This window comes from Colossoma macropomum, unplaced genomic scaffold, assembly GCF_904425465.1.
Source record: "Colossoma macropomum unplaced genomic scaffold, Colossoma_macropomum, whole genome shotgun sequence".
Taxonomy (NCBI): domain Eukaryota; kingdom Metazoa; phylum Chordata; class Actinopteri; order Characiformes; family Serrasalmidae; genus Colossoma; species Colossoma macropomum.
In genome coordinates, this window is record NW_023494787.1 from 35,622,890 (window position 1) to 35,636,727 (window position 13,838).

General features: G+C 36.6%; 1 protein-coding gene across 1 annotated transcript; it reads left to right on the forward strand.

Moving 5' to 3' along the window:
- Positions 1-526: 526 nt before the first annotated feature.
- On the forward strand, positions 527-9,572 carry gnb3b (guanine nucleotide binding protein (G protein), beta polypeptide 3b). Its single transcript, XM_036565709.1, has 8 exons — positions 527-583; positions 1,543-1,688; positions 3,443-3,506; positions 4,764-4,920; positions 5,121-5,187; positions 6,771-6,972; positions 7,928-8,144; positions 9,466-9,572. Exons 1-8 carry the CDS (start codon positions 527-529, stop codon positions 9,570-9,572), a joined length of 1,017 nt encoding a protein of 338 aa, XP_036421602.1.
- Positions 9,573-13,838: the final 4,266 nt, after the last annotated feature.

The following is a 13,838-nucleotide window of genomic DNA, read 5'->3' on the forward strand; positions in this document are numbered from 1 at the left end:
AACAAAAAATAAGACATAAAATGACACCTGTGCAACAGTTATGGCACTTTTGCAGTTTTAAATAAGTAGAAATTGTCTGCTAAAATTGACAAAAGTAATACATATTTAAGTTCTTTGTTCTTTGTTGACTTTATTTTCCACTTAGACAATTAGCAAAACATGCCATTTGGCCAGGAGTGATCAAACCTCTGCATAAGACTGTATGCTGATGTTCAGTTGAAGTAAATCATCTACAACTAGCATCCCCATTGAAGGCCTAAACTTTAGCATTAAATAATAACAGTCATTCTAGGTCCTGTTAGTACGCCCTGTTGGTATGCTATGAAGAACATGATTCATCCTGTGCCAGTGACCATCAGATTTTTGTTTTTTACTGGAGAACCATGGCATCCTGCCTGCTTCTGCTTCAGATTGGTAAGAACTGAAAGTTTACATTTGTTCTTCTCTGTGTTTTTCATTGTTAGCCAGGTGCTGCTTTTCTCCCTTCGTTTCCATCAGTAGCTAACCACCCCCATCAACCGCTAACATGGGTGAGATGGAGAAAATGAAAAAGGAGGCTGAGACCCTGAAGACACAGATTGAGGTAGGACTTCATCACAGGTCTGATAAAAGAGCGCTCTGACAATGAAAAAATATATTTTTTACCACGAAGACTGGTAGGGGAGACCAGAGAGGGTTACTAAGAGTTAGCTTTCTGACTGGTGAAATAAGCTGCTGCTGATCCCTATCACTTTTGCAAACCCCCATCTTCTTCCTGAGTTTATGAGAGAAGTTGGATGACTTTGTGTAAAACACTTAATGTATTTATGTAACACAAAATGGTTCTAAGCTAATAAGATAAAATGTCAGCTCTGGATTATGTCTTGGTTAGCACTCATGTTAGTGGAGGTTACATGTTCTAAATGATGATCTAAGTCATTGGCATGAATGACCAGGATGGGGAAGGTTGTAACACAGAGTACACATTACTGACCACATATACAATAGGCCTATTCTGTAATCTAAGGATGTATTTCACTGTATTTCCAGTTGGTCTTGCTATGCAGTTAAGACAAAAAATAGAAAATTAAAAATGGACAAATATAGCTGAATAAATGCAAGTGTAAGTATTATTTTGTAAGCATGTTTTCTATTACTGTTAGAATCTATCCCACCTACGTTTACAATCCACCTTGGTAGTGGGCCAGGTCGTAGCAACAGTATTCTTTGTATATAACACTAGCTTACTTATTTTGTGCAGATTTCTACACTACGGTTATGGTTATAAACTAATAATTTACAGAAACTCCGTTTCTGTGTTACATATGGGTCTGAAAGGATGATTAATGAGTGTCCATTTCTATGTGTGGGCCTACAAGAGAGTATAAGGGGCTAATACTGAGATTACAAAACTACAAAGTAAATGAAGTCTCACAGCCGGATGTTAGATAGCAAGAAAAGCAAATAGAGAATTTTCACCAGTTTACAAGCTTTGTGTTCCATATTCAGTTCCTGCTACAGTTCTGTATGGACATCAACTGTAATTCATGCTTTGTCCACTAGGCAGCCCGCAAGGCAGCCCATGACACAGACTTGGCCGGTGCTGCCTCTGGAGTGGCCCCTGCACCCACTATACAGCTGAAGACCAGGAGGACACTGAAGGGTCACCTGGCCAAAATCTATGCCTTGCACTGGGCCACAGATAGCAAGTGAGACTGTTGTTCAGTAACTTACATACTGTCTAAACAAAACCTTACACCTCCGTTTTAGACTTGTTTATTTATGAATTACATAATTTGGAAATTACATGGTGTGAAAATTTCATAAGCAATAGACCAAAAGAAATGGTCCAAAATTACATGTAATAACCCTTAATTTTCATTACAAATTGTAGGTTTTGTCCCAATAAATGCATTTGCAGCCACATGCAACCATCGCTTAGATCTGTTAAATTCCATCAGCAGCACAACTGATTTACCTTCATGAAGGATTGATGAACGAAACTTGGTACTGGATGATAACTAAAAATAACACTGGGCTTCCTTCAATTCCTTCCAGTGAGAGCTTTGAAAATGAATAAGTGAACACAAAATCACTGCTTATCATATTAAATGAACCACACAATGGAAAACTGAATTTTCCTCCTTTTTTTGAAATAAATGAGTAGCATGTAAACAATGTCAAAGTTTCAAAACGTACTGTTCCTTGGCCAGTCCATACAGTACATACATGGAAACAAAGTTGCAAAAACAGCCTGCTTTGAATTCATTGTTTTTGTGATGTCACAAAAACCATCACATTTACACATATCTGCCTGGTCAACCTACAGCAGTCTAGCTCCACCTATTCATGCTGAAGTTATAAGGAGTGTTTCAGCACAAACTGTTTTTTGAATAAGGCACATTCAAGAACAGCCCATCAGAACTGAGCTCATTTACATATGCCAGTCTTAAAGACACAGTAACAAAAACAGACTGACTTTAAAGGATAAACAGAGGTTGTAAAAAAGACGTAAAACCATAAAACCACACAAAGTGGAAAAATGGATAAGGACATTGGCTATTTAATGGTGTTAGTAAACTCTGACTGCCTAGATAAATAGCTTTTTAAATATAATTTTCTCAGGTGCCTAAAACCTTTGAACAGTGCTGTATGTAAATTGTCAGAGACAATCTTATATAACTGGTTTTATACGAGCTAGATAGACATGCACATTCTTATGGACTAAATTAGGCCTCAGAGCATAAATGCTCTGTTTATGGAAAAAAAAGATCATATATGATATATGATATCTCACTCACATATATTGATTGTATCCCATCCACTTTAACAATATGTCTTGCATACCATAGACAAAATGACAGAATCTCAAAACTGGACCTCCACCCATTTGTGTGCTGGCGATGTAGCATGATGTCAAGTCAGCCGCACAGACATTTACAAGCTCTGTATGTGACCCCCCTGCAGCTAAGCTATAATCTTCCTAGTCCGGTTAGGATTTCCTTTGCTGCACTCCATCTTGGAGTCATCTTGAATCCCCTTTAATGATTACTTGGATCAATTATCTGGCTCAGTATCCCAAAATAGCCACAGACTTTGTGGAATTCGTGGAGAACAAGGAGATTTTATTCTTGTTTAATCAAAGTGAGAATTTTATCCCTAGTGTTTAGAGCTCATTGCATTATTTTATCTTACTGACTGAATGTGTAAACATGGCAAGAGAATCATCTTCATGTAGGCTGTGATAAATCAATCAGCAACTAAAAGGGTGTGCATTAGTGATTGCTAAACAATTTTGCTCAGTGCTAACAACACACTTAACCCAGAAAACTGTCCTCACTTTCCTACAAACTTCAAAACAGGGCAGGAGAAAAGAACAATGCTTCTCCACTTGCCCTCCATTCTCCACATCTTTTCATACTTTTCTTGTTACTTCCTTCTTCCTTCCTTCTCTTGTTGTCAGGCTAATGGTCAGTGCCTCACAGGATGGTAAACTCCTTATATGGGATACCCACTCTGGAAACAAGGTGAGACTGAGGGAAATATTTCCTCTTAGATGCTTATAATCTATGGCAATGTAAATGTTTTGAAACTGATTCAGAATACATGACACTCAGTTGATGCTGCTAACAGTTCAGTTATGAAAAGTTAATTGCAAATAACTGTTGTATATATCACCCCATTCAATTTACACATACAATAATAATACATTATGTTATTAGCATGAAATCCAGACTAAAACACATTATGACCTACAGGCTTTTATGGAAGTCAGCAAACACCTGTGCTCACCTCAGTTCATCTGTTATCTGTCGTCAGACAGATAACAAGCTGTTCTGTAACCTATTGTTTAATTAGCTTTTGTGCAGATTATGGACACAGCAGGTGAAGTGACGTGCAGAAAGTGCCCATCTCCAGCAGTTTAGCTTAGAGAGTCAGAGTTGATAACTAAACAACTAAACAAGAGCTTTACTAATCATCTCTTAGCTTTTTTATTCCAATTGCAGTAGTAGGGACATTTTTGCATTGCATTAGTAGTACATTTCCTTCAGGTAGCTGTGCTTGTCTAAAAATGTGCTTTCAAAAAAATGCTAACATGCACTTTAACCAGCTTTTGAATTTTAGTGACGGTAAAACCCTGTAAAATGATTTTTTAAGCCTGAGGCCTACATCCACATACAGTCTCATGCAAACATTTGGACGCCCCTGGTCAAATTAAATTTATTTTTGATTTTATAGCCATTTCTATTTATTTGCTGAGTTTAACAGCGAGTTTAACAGCTTGGAAATAAATACAATATAAAATGTGCCATCACGTTTGCACAGGCCACATTTTATGTTTCATTTTTTCACTTCACCAAATAAACAGTAATTTTGCATGATAGTGTTCTCTCTAGAGCAGGGGCATCCAATCTTATCCACAAATGACTGGTGTGGCTGCAGGTTTTCACTCAAAACAAGCTGAAGCACACCTGATTCCATTTGTTTAATCAGTTGGTCCTAATCTTCAAACATTTAATCAAGTGATCTCCTGCGTTGTTGGAGTGAAAACCTGCAGCCACGCCGGCCCTCTGCGGATAAGATTGGACACCCCTGCTCTAGAGGATCTGTTGACTTATTTTCACTTAGAAAATCAACAAAACATGTCTTTTAACAAGGGGTGCCCAAGCTTTTGCATATGACTGTATATGAAATATTTTTATAATGGATTTTCTAAACAAATTGCAAGTTTGAGTTAACCCAAACAAAAGAAAAGCTACCATATCCTTCTCCCTTCTTTCCAGATTAATGCAGTTCCCCTCAAGTCCTCATGGGTGATGACCTGTGGATATGCTCCCTCTGGAAACCTTGTGGCCAGTGGTGGTCTTGACAACATTTGCACTGTCTACAACTTGAAGACACCCATCGTCAAGATTGTGAAAGAACTGGATGCACACACAGGTATAGTACAGGTCTTTTCCTAAGTCTTCTCATTCTCTTCTGTCATCATAGTCAGTTGGAATATATCTAAATGCAGTGAAGAAATGTTCTTCATGGTTTTTACTGTAGTATAGTATAGATAGTATTTAGCGATGCTTAAAAGGTTACAGTGAAATGCATATCACTTATCTGATATCAATGTTGTAAAATTACTTATACAGGTTACCTGTCCTGCGCTCGCTTCCTTAGTGACAATGAAATTCTCACTTCATCTGGTGATACCACCTGGTAAGCGTTATTACAAGTAACACATTCAGCACATAGCTTAACTGCATTAACTGTAAAATAATTGTTCTAACAAGCATGTAATTTCCCCCATTTTATGATAGTCAAGGTACCTTTAATGTTGTCTTTTTGCAGTCCTCATCATAAGTTTGATAAGTACCCCCTTGTGAAAAAAAAATGCATTTAAGTACTTTTTTAAAGTGTATTTAATATGAAAAGTACATCCTTTTAATGTTTAAGCATTAAACATACTTTAATACACATTAAATGTGTTATTTTGGAACAACTTATTACAGATAAAGTGTTAATGTGTATGATTTGACACAATGTGTAAGTGTATATAATTAATGTGTATGATATATATGAATTAAATGCATTTAGGTGTGCTTTTGAGTACTTTGTTCAAACAACTTGCACTTATGTAGACTAAAGTATGTAATTTGTACACATAACTGTTATCACACTTGGTATATATAATATACATATACTACTGCATGTACTGATACATTTTAATGCTACTTATTAAAGTTATACTGTAGGTATACATATTCAAATATGTTTTAAATAAAATTTCAATATAACCAAATAAATATAATATTTGCTAATAAAATGTGTATTTAAGACTACTTAATAAAGTATGCACTTAAATTGATTGTCAGGAATAACTAATCACAATTTAGATTTAAATATATCTTCTATTCATACAATACCTTTTCTTTTCTAAATTGGAAAAACATACATCGCAATTAAGTTAAACAATTGTTAAAACACACATTCTACACTTGAAACATGTTTTAAATATGTACTCCTTGGTGTATCTAAACCCATATTTGACTGCTAGTTAGTTAAAGTTATGCTGCAACTACATTGCAACTAAAATGTATTAAAGCATACTTTAAAAGTCAGTGCTTTAAAACACATAAAAAATCATACCCTTTTGTTGATGTCAATTAAATATGTTTTGTATGATTCAGAATGTTAAGTAGTGCATAAATTCAAGTGCATTTCCCTACAGCATAATAAAGTGTCATTTAAAATGCTATTTACAATCTACACTTTCAGAGAAAATGGTAGAAAACTGTCACTGGGGCAGTACCCCTCGTGTCACTAGGGTGTAACCCTCAAGGGTACATCTCAGTACCTTTAGTCAGGGAACATAATTGTACCATAATCCACTAAAACTATATATTTTTTGTTGTATTGACTCCACGCACCCCATCTCGTCTCCAGGCTTTTTATTTTATTGTTCTATTTTTATTGGGTAATGAAAAGGTACAAATCTGTATTTTACTACTGGGAAAAACATATTTAAGGTACACAATTGGACCTTAAAGCCACTGTTTTTACATTGTTTGTACCTTGATGAATGAAAAATGTCCCTGCACAGTACAGGGCAGGGCATTGTGAGGCTTCAAAAATATATTTTTTTAAAAATACAAAAAGGTATACTTTATGTGTGTTTCTATACAATACATGACTTAAGTAGTAAACAGTTAGCTTACATGATTTCTAAATACTGTAGCTAATAAACACATTAAGGCTCTCTTACTGATCTACATCTTTTCATTCTCTCCATTCCCTCACAGTGCTCTGTGGGATATAGAGACTGGGAAGCAGAAGACAGTCTTCCTGAACCATGTGGGTGACTGTATGTGTCTAGCTCTGTCCCCTGACATGAATACGTTCATCTCTGGGGCCTGTGACTCTCTGGCCAAGTTGTGGGACATCAGGGACGGCCAGTGCAAGCAGACCTTCCAGGGACATACCAGTGACGTCAATGCCATTTGTGTGAGTGTGGAGACTCAAAACTGGATAAAGAAGTATTTCCAAAACAATGTTGATAATATTGCATTGAGGACAATACATAATTAAACTTGCTCTTATTTAAAGGGTCATTCCGTTCTAAACCTAGAGCTTAACATGTGATTTTGTTGTGTTATGCAATACTCTGCCAACCCAACTAACCCTTATCTTTATTAGTTTGACCATTGGGTATCCCTATGGTGTCTAATCCTGACTGCTAGCCTAACCTATCTATCTACATTTATAGGCTAATAAATACAAACAACAAAGCCAGTATTAGTGTCTTACCGTGGTTATCAAACAATATTTATCTTCGGGACAAAACAGATGACAGAGAAAGTTTTTTTTACTCTTTCTGCCAGGTATCTAGATAGCCAGATAACTGACTTACTGACTTTGGTTTTTACCTTGTTGTCCTCCTCATCTACCGGGTCATTACTATTATTCAAGTAATCCATATTCTCCATTATAATGATGGTTTGAATACAGTTACTAAAGTTAAATGGCTGCAATAAAATATGTGGCATGACAAGCAGAAAACAAAATCCATCCCAAAGCAGGTGTAGTGTTGCAAAAGTGTCTTTCACGTTCAAGATAGGTCAAGAGAAAGAGGTTTTACTAGTCTTCAAACCACAAAATCTCACTCTAGAGACTACTGCGGCACCACTGCAGATGCAAGTAGGGATGTTCACAACAGATGTAGTAATAGTTACATTTTTCACTTTGGCTGGAGTGACCCTTCAAAACAACAATCTATAAACAGATGGTTTGTAGACATCATCAGGAAACTGAATTGCAAAGATTCCAGAAAGAAAGTCACCAGAGGTCCCAAACATGCAGAGCCTAATCCCTACAAAAGTACTGTAATATAGTGTTCCCTTTGCATGAGATGATAAGTTATCTTGAATCGCACAATGACCTTTTCTTTCTTTTCTCTTAGTTCTTCCCCACTGGAAACGCTTTTGTCACTGGCTCAGACGACTGCACTTGCAAGATGTTTGACATCCGCTCTGACCAGGAAGTGCTCGGCTACCAAGACGCCCAGCTCAACAGTGGTGTGACATCGCTGGCCCTGTCCATGTCTGGTCGCCTCATCTTCGCCGGCTATGACAACTTCAATTGCAACATCTGGGATTCCCTGAAGGGCGAGAAAGTTGGTAAGTGGCCAAAGTCAGACAGCCAGTTCCCATTCGTGATTTGTGTTTTGCTCACTTATATATTTCAGAATTTACATTTACATTAAACTGTGCAGTATATACCTAGACTAGATACCCAGAGACAGACATACCCATTAACCAAATTAATGTTGGTTGTGTGGGCACACAATATGCCTGGACAAAGAAGACTCTATGAATAACTGTCTACAGGTACACCAGAATGTCTCACCTTTCAGTGTAAAATGGTGGGGGTGAAGCAAAGTCTGTTCACTCAACAGCCATCTTCGTAATGCTACTGGACAGTTATTTCCAGTCATACAAGACCAGACTCCTATCTCTTTGCCTCTGGGTAAAGCTTGCGTAAGCTGATGTCACAAAGCTGACATCACTGGTCCTCCAGCATAGCTTTCACCAAAACTGTGCTTTCTTGTCTGAACAGTCTCACCTTCTTTGGTCTTCTTTCTATTGTAGGGCTGAGCCATCAATCTAACAACAATTGCTAAATATTAAACGTGCTGTTAACTATGACAGAGAAGCTGGTTAGCTTTAGCTTAGCTGGCATGCTAACTGCTCTGCTTACCATAGAACAGGTTTGATTCTCTATAACTGAAGTACAACAAGTCTGAGGGAGCAACTGGTGTTAGACCAGAGGTTTTCTAACCTCTAAGGTTTTCATGTCTTGTATTAACTGGCTAACAAAATAAAAAAAAAAGGCAGCACATGGCAATAAGAGTTTCATAAAACAGTTGACAGAGTCATTTAAATATGTATTTTTAGCTCTTCCCCTGCAATTCCTTCATGCCCTACAGTTTGAATACCTCTGTGTTAGACAGACAGAAGGTTTGGATCTGCAGCCTGCTAGCTAGCTATGCTAACACTAGCGTAGTTAGCAGGCTAAAGCTATCATACATCAGAGTATAGTTTCGATTTAGACCAACTGCTCTGCTGTCACAAGTGTAGAAAATAAAAACTTCTGTAATAAAATAAAATAAAGTCTTAGAGAGCAAAGTTGAGTAAAGGAGGTTGGAGTGACAGAAATCTGAAATTGAACCTGTTCTATGGTGTTTGGAGGTGTAGCCTACTAGCCTTAAGCAGGCTAAACGTACCACATACCCCAGTATAAGCATATCAGCTTATGCTCAGACAAGATGCATTTAGAGGATAAAGACTCATATCCAAGAGTCCAAAGCTGAGTGACTGTATCATACAGACATTTTAAATATTTTACACTATACTCAATATATTAAATATTTGACAATATATTCAGTCTATTACCAGAAAACAATTCCTTACTGTTCCTTCTCCCTCTGCTCTTTTGCAGGAGTGCTGTCTGGCCACGACAACAGGGTGAGCTGCACCGGAGTGCCGCCAGATGGTATGTGCGTGTGCACTGGCTCATGGGACAGCTTCTTGAAGATCTGGAACTGAGCTGGTCCAGCGGCAAAGACCCAGAGGAGGAGAGGGAGAGAACGAGAAAAATGAGAGATAAAGCTAGAGTTGGAGGGCAGAGGTAAAGAAACTGGGAGAGAAAAAACTGCCAACATCCAGGTGTTAAGATAGTGGCACTGGCCATTTTTCAAACTTTTTGTGTCACAAAACATTTTCTCTCTCTCTTTCTTCCTCCTGAGTTTTGGAAAAATAACAGATGGAATATAAAAGGAATTGTAAACGTCCTCGCAAACACCACAAGATCTGGCATATTAATATGAACGGTGAAATATATTAATTTATTACATCATGACAAACACCAAAAATAGCATATACATAACATCACTGTAAAGAATAAATGCTAAATATATTAAATATTTTATTGTACTTGGGATACCAATTACATGATAGATTTTTGACAAATAACACAACAACCAAGATAAATCAAGAATGAATAATAAAAAAAACAGAATTATAATTTACAGATCACAGAAAAATATAGATTTTAAGTTATTTTTGTCTCAGGGCTGAATGTCCACATTGTTAGATGAAAGTTTGTATGTAAATTTGTATATTTTAGCTCATTTGATAGGGTGCAGAGGTAATGTACAGTGACTTTTGTCCCGCACCCACAGTTTACAAGTCCAGTACAGGATGACAGCTACCATTTTGACATACTGAAAACGCTGGCAACTCGTCCATCGGGCCATCTAGGTTTGCTGTAACATGGCCACCGTCCACCACTGATCATGTGAATCCTAGATTGGAAACTAAATAAAGTGTTATTTGGTCCATCAGACACTTTCTTTTGTGGACTTTCAACCTCCAGAATGCCACATTGTGTTTATTATACCATATAACAAAGTGTTTCTGTAACCTGTTCACATATTCACATACAGTCACTTTCACTCCTGCAGAATTTCGTAGCACTTTTACATTACCACAGTCTCTCCCAAATAAAAACCAATAATGCATTGAAATGGCTGTTGAAAATCTTTCTAATAAACTTAGAATTCTGCATGAAACAATACTATGTGTATCTATCCATATATATTTGGGCCACAGATTTTGGAAATATTGCCAAAAATAAAACCACACACATTTTTTCCTCTTGTTGGGAAGTCAGCACACATCAGCATGCAGATCTTTTAGGTGTTGTAAATCACCTTTACGATCATTTTATAAACAATGTCTTTAATGGTTTTTCAAAGATTATGATGAAAGTATTGAATAGGTACATTTATGATTAAACCTTTGACATAATTTTAACAGAAGTTTGTAAAACTGTTAAATTGTTATTTAGGCAAAACTTACTTGTCTAACCAAGAAAGACACTGTGATGAACCTAATAGCATGAAATGTACCCAAATTATCAGTCAAAAATGTTGTTTTATGATAACAAAGCCATTTTTCTTACTTAATTAAACCATAAACACTGAAAATCAAACTCTGTGTCACATCCTAAATGGCTATATATTTGACCTACAGTACTGTGCAGAAGTCAGAGAACTTCTTCATTTATCTAATGGCCATTAAGTACAAGCACAAGTTATCTATTTTTCAGCAGCAGGAAAAGGCAGAAAACATATTTAACAGCAAATTACATAACTGCTTCAACAACTAAATATATTTTTTTAGTATTTAGTATGTCTACCCTTTCCCTTTTTACCAACTTTCACTCTTTTCAGTATTTTTTAATCCCACAAAGTTCACAGAAGTCCTGGAAGTTGGTTTTATTGTGGATCCTAATGATGCAAATAATCCCAAACACATTTACTGATGTTGAGGCCCGGGCCCTGGGATGGTCAGTCCATTGTTCTGAGGACACCAGCAGCTTCTTTGTTTGATTTGCAAATGTTATTTTTCCTCTTCACTGTTAAAAATGAGAGGTCAGCTCAACTCAAAATAATATAGTAACTGATTACATGGCTTTTCTTGAATTGACTCAACTTGAGGAGTTCACGCAACTCAAATTTCTTAAGTGAGTCAAAATGTTCTTAATTTTTTAGCTCTGCATCTCAGTTAGGTAAATAAAACCAACTTGTCAGGACTCTTTCCATCACACAATCCTACTAGACATTTTTCCTCTTGGGTACACACTTATGGATGGCTAAGGCATCACTGGAGCTGAAACTTACAACCTCCTGTCAGGGTAACAGCTTAGTCCACTGCACCACTCAGGAACACATGAAACAACTCAGATTTTTCTACAAATGTTTAATACTCTGGAGAAAATATGTGTTGTTTTAACTTTAAAGCATGGCACAGTCTCATGTGGTGCAACTGTCTAATAATCCATCCCGAGATCATGAGTTTGAATCTCAGCAGTACCATAGCTGTCCATATCCGGAAGCCCAAGAGGAAGATGCCAGATGGGACTGAGGGTAGATGGAGTGCCAGCTAGTGGGGAAACTGAGTAAAAAATGCCAAGTTTCGATTTTGTTTATCTAACTGAGATGCAGACCTAGATGGGAAAATGTTTGACACAACTAAGAAGTTTGAGTTGTGTGAACTGTGTCATCAAGTTGAGTCAACTCAAGAAAAGCCTTGTAATCAGTTACTATATCATTGTAAGTTGAGCAGACCTTTTTACAGTGTTCTCAGTAATGGCTTCTTGACAGCTGCACATCCTTTTAGATCCATAGTCTTTATTTTTTCAGATCTGTAGCAAGAGTAGAGCTTGCTTTTCTCTGAAAGATGAAGAGTTTGAAATGCTTTAAGTAATCTTTATCTGATGATGGCAGTTTTGGGGGTTTTAATGCATGGTAGTTAGGAGTCCCATTTTCTCCTTATCTTTTTAAAACTTTTTGAACACTTTTCCTTCAACTTTTTTTTAAATCTTATGTTTAATAACTTGTACTTGTGCCCATTTTGACTGGAAATTATTTGTTTTTATCCTCCTTTTTCTCTTCAACTTTCAACTAGAAAATATATATATATATATATATATATATATATATATATATATAAAATAAATAATATATGTCAACTTCTGTTTACAAATTTGGACACTTTCGTCATATTAATAATTACTGTCATTTTATTCAGTAATGACTTCTACAGCATAGACTGGAATCCTCTACGTTAGACACCAGGGGCTGTCTTACAGAAACTTCTTAAGTCTATAATAATTTCTGTAACGTGGCCCCAGGTGTTTTAAGATGTTTTATTCAGTAATATGTTGTATTGATGAATTTAAAATTTTTAGGTAACAATTTAAATGATAAATAAATAACATATAATCACTGATTCATAGTCATTTCTTTATAAGCTAAATGCATTGAGATTTGATTACCATGTTTCAAATATTAAGCATACTGAGTGTTTATTATATTATTTCTTGTATTATTATTATTTTCTACAGCTTTCTCAGTCATAACAAAATCATCTACAACTCTAAGCTCAACCACAACTTTATTACAAATCCCTAAAGTGAGCAGGTCAGTGGGCCTTAGGCTCCAGTGTGGCTGCTCCTGAGCATACTAGTCCACTGGCAATGCTTTTCTATGGAGATTCTATGTTGTAATCAGAAAAGGTGTCTGGATACCTTTGGACAGTACTGTAATCGTGTTGCAGTGTCCATCATGTAGGGTCAATTTCACCTACACTAGATTTTTAAATAATTTTTTCATGATTTTAATGTATTTTGACCCCAGACTTTTAGAGTGTTAGTATTGGAATAGCTAACAATGCTGTTTTTCTTATAAACTCTTAAAAAATGTGCTTTTTTTGGGGTGTTTTAATAAAGACACTAAAGAACCCGAAACTCAAAGAACTCTTTGCATGATGAAACTGACCCTCCCGATGTTGCTGCTCCTGCTGCTGCTACTGCTGCTGCTACTGCATAAACTAAATCTAATCTAATTAACCATTGCTCCACCTGTTTTCCCCGTTTTGTACTATAATACTTTGTACTAACGCTGTTTATTATCCGGTGTCGACCAGAGGAGGATAGGTTTCGCTTTTGAGCCTTGGTTCCTCTCAAGGTTTCTTCCTCTTGCTCTTCGGGAGTTTTTCCTTGCCACTGTCGCCATTGGCTTGCTCATGGGGGCTTGGACCTGGATTTTTCTGTAAAGCTGCTTTGTGACAACATCTGTTGTGTAAATAAACTTTGATTTGACTTTGAAAGGGTTCTTTGCATCATGAAAGCGTTCTTCAGATTGAAGGGGAATTTGCTTTAGATGGATCTATATAGAAACTTTTTGACAAGGGGGCCAAAAAAGTTCTTTTATCATCACAATGTCAAGCTTGTAAAAATAGAAGAAC

Bases quoted from the DNA above. Each gene is read 5' to 3' on its own strand.
- gnb3b (XM_036565709.1), top strand. From the start codon at position 527: ATGGGTGAGATGGAGAAAATGAAAAAGGAGGCTGAGACCCTGAAGACA. The intron at 4,921-5,120 runs GTATAGTACAGG...TTACTTATACAG, and splicing joins AGAACTGGATGCACACACAG to GTTACCTGTCCTGCGCTCGC. The intron at 8,145-9,465 runs GTAAGTGGCCAA...GCTCTTTTGCAG, and splicing joins CCTGAAGGGCGAGAAAGTTG to GAGTGCTGTCTGGCCACGAC.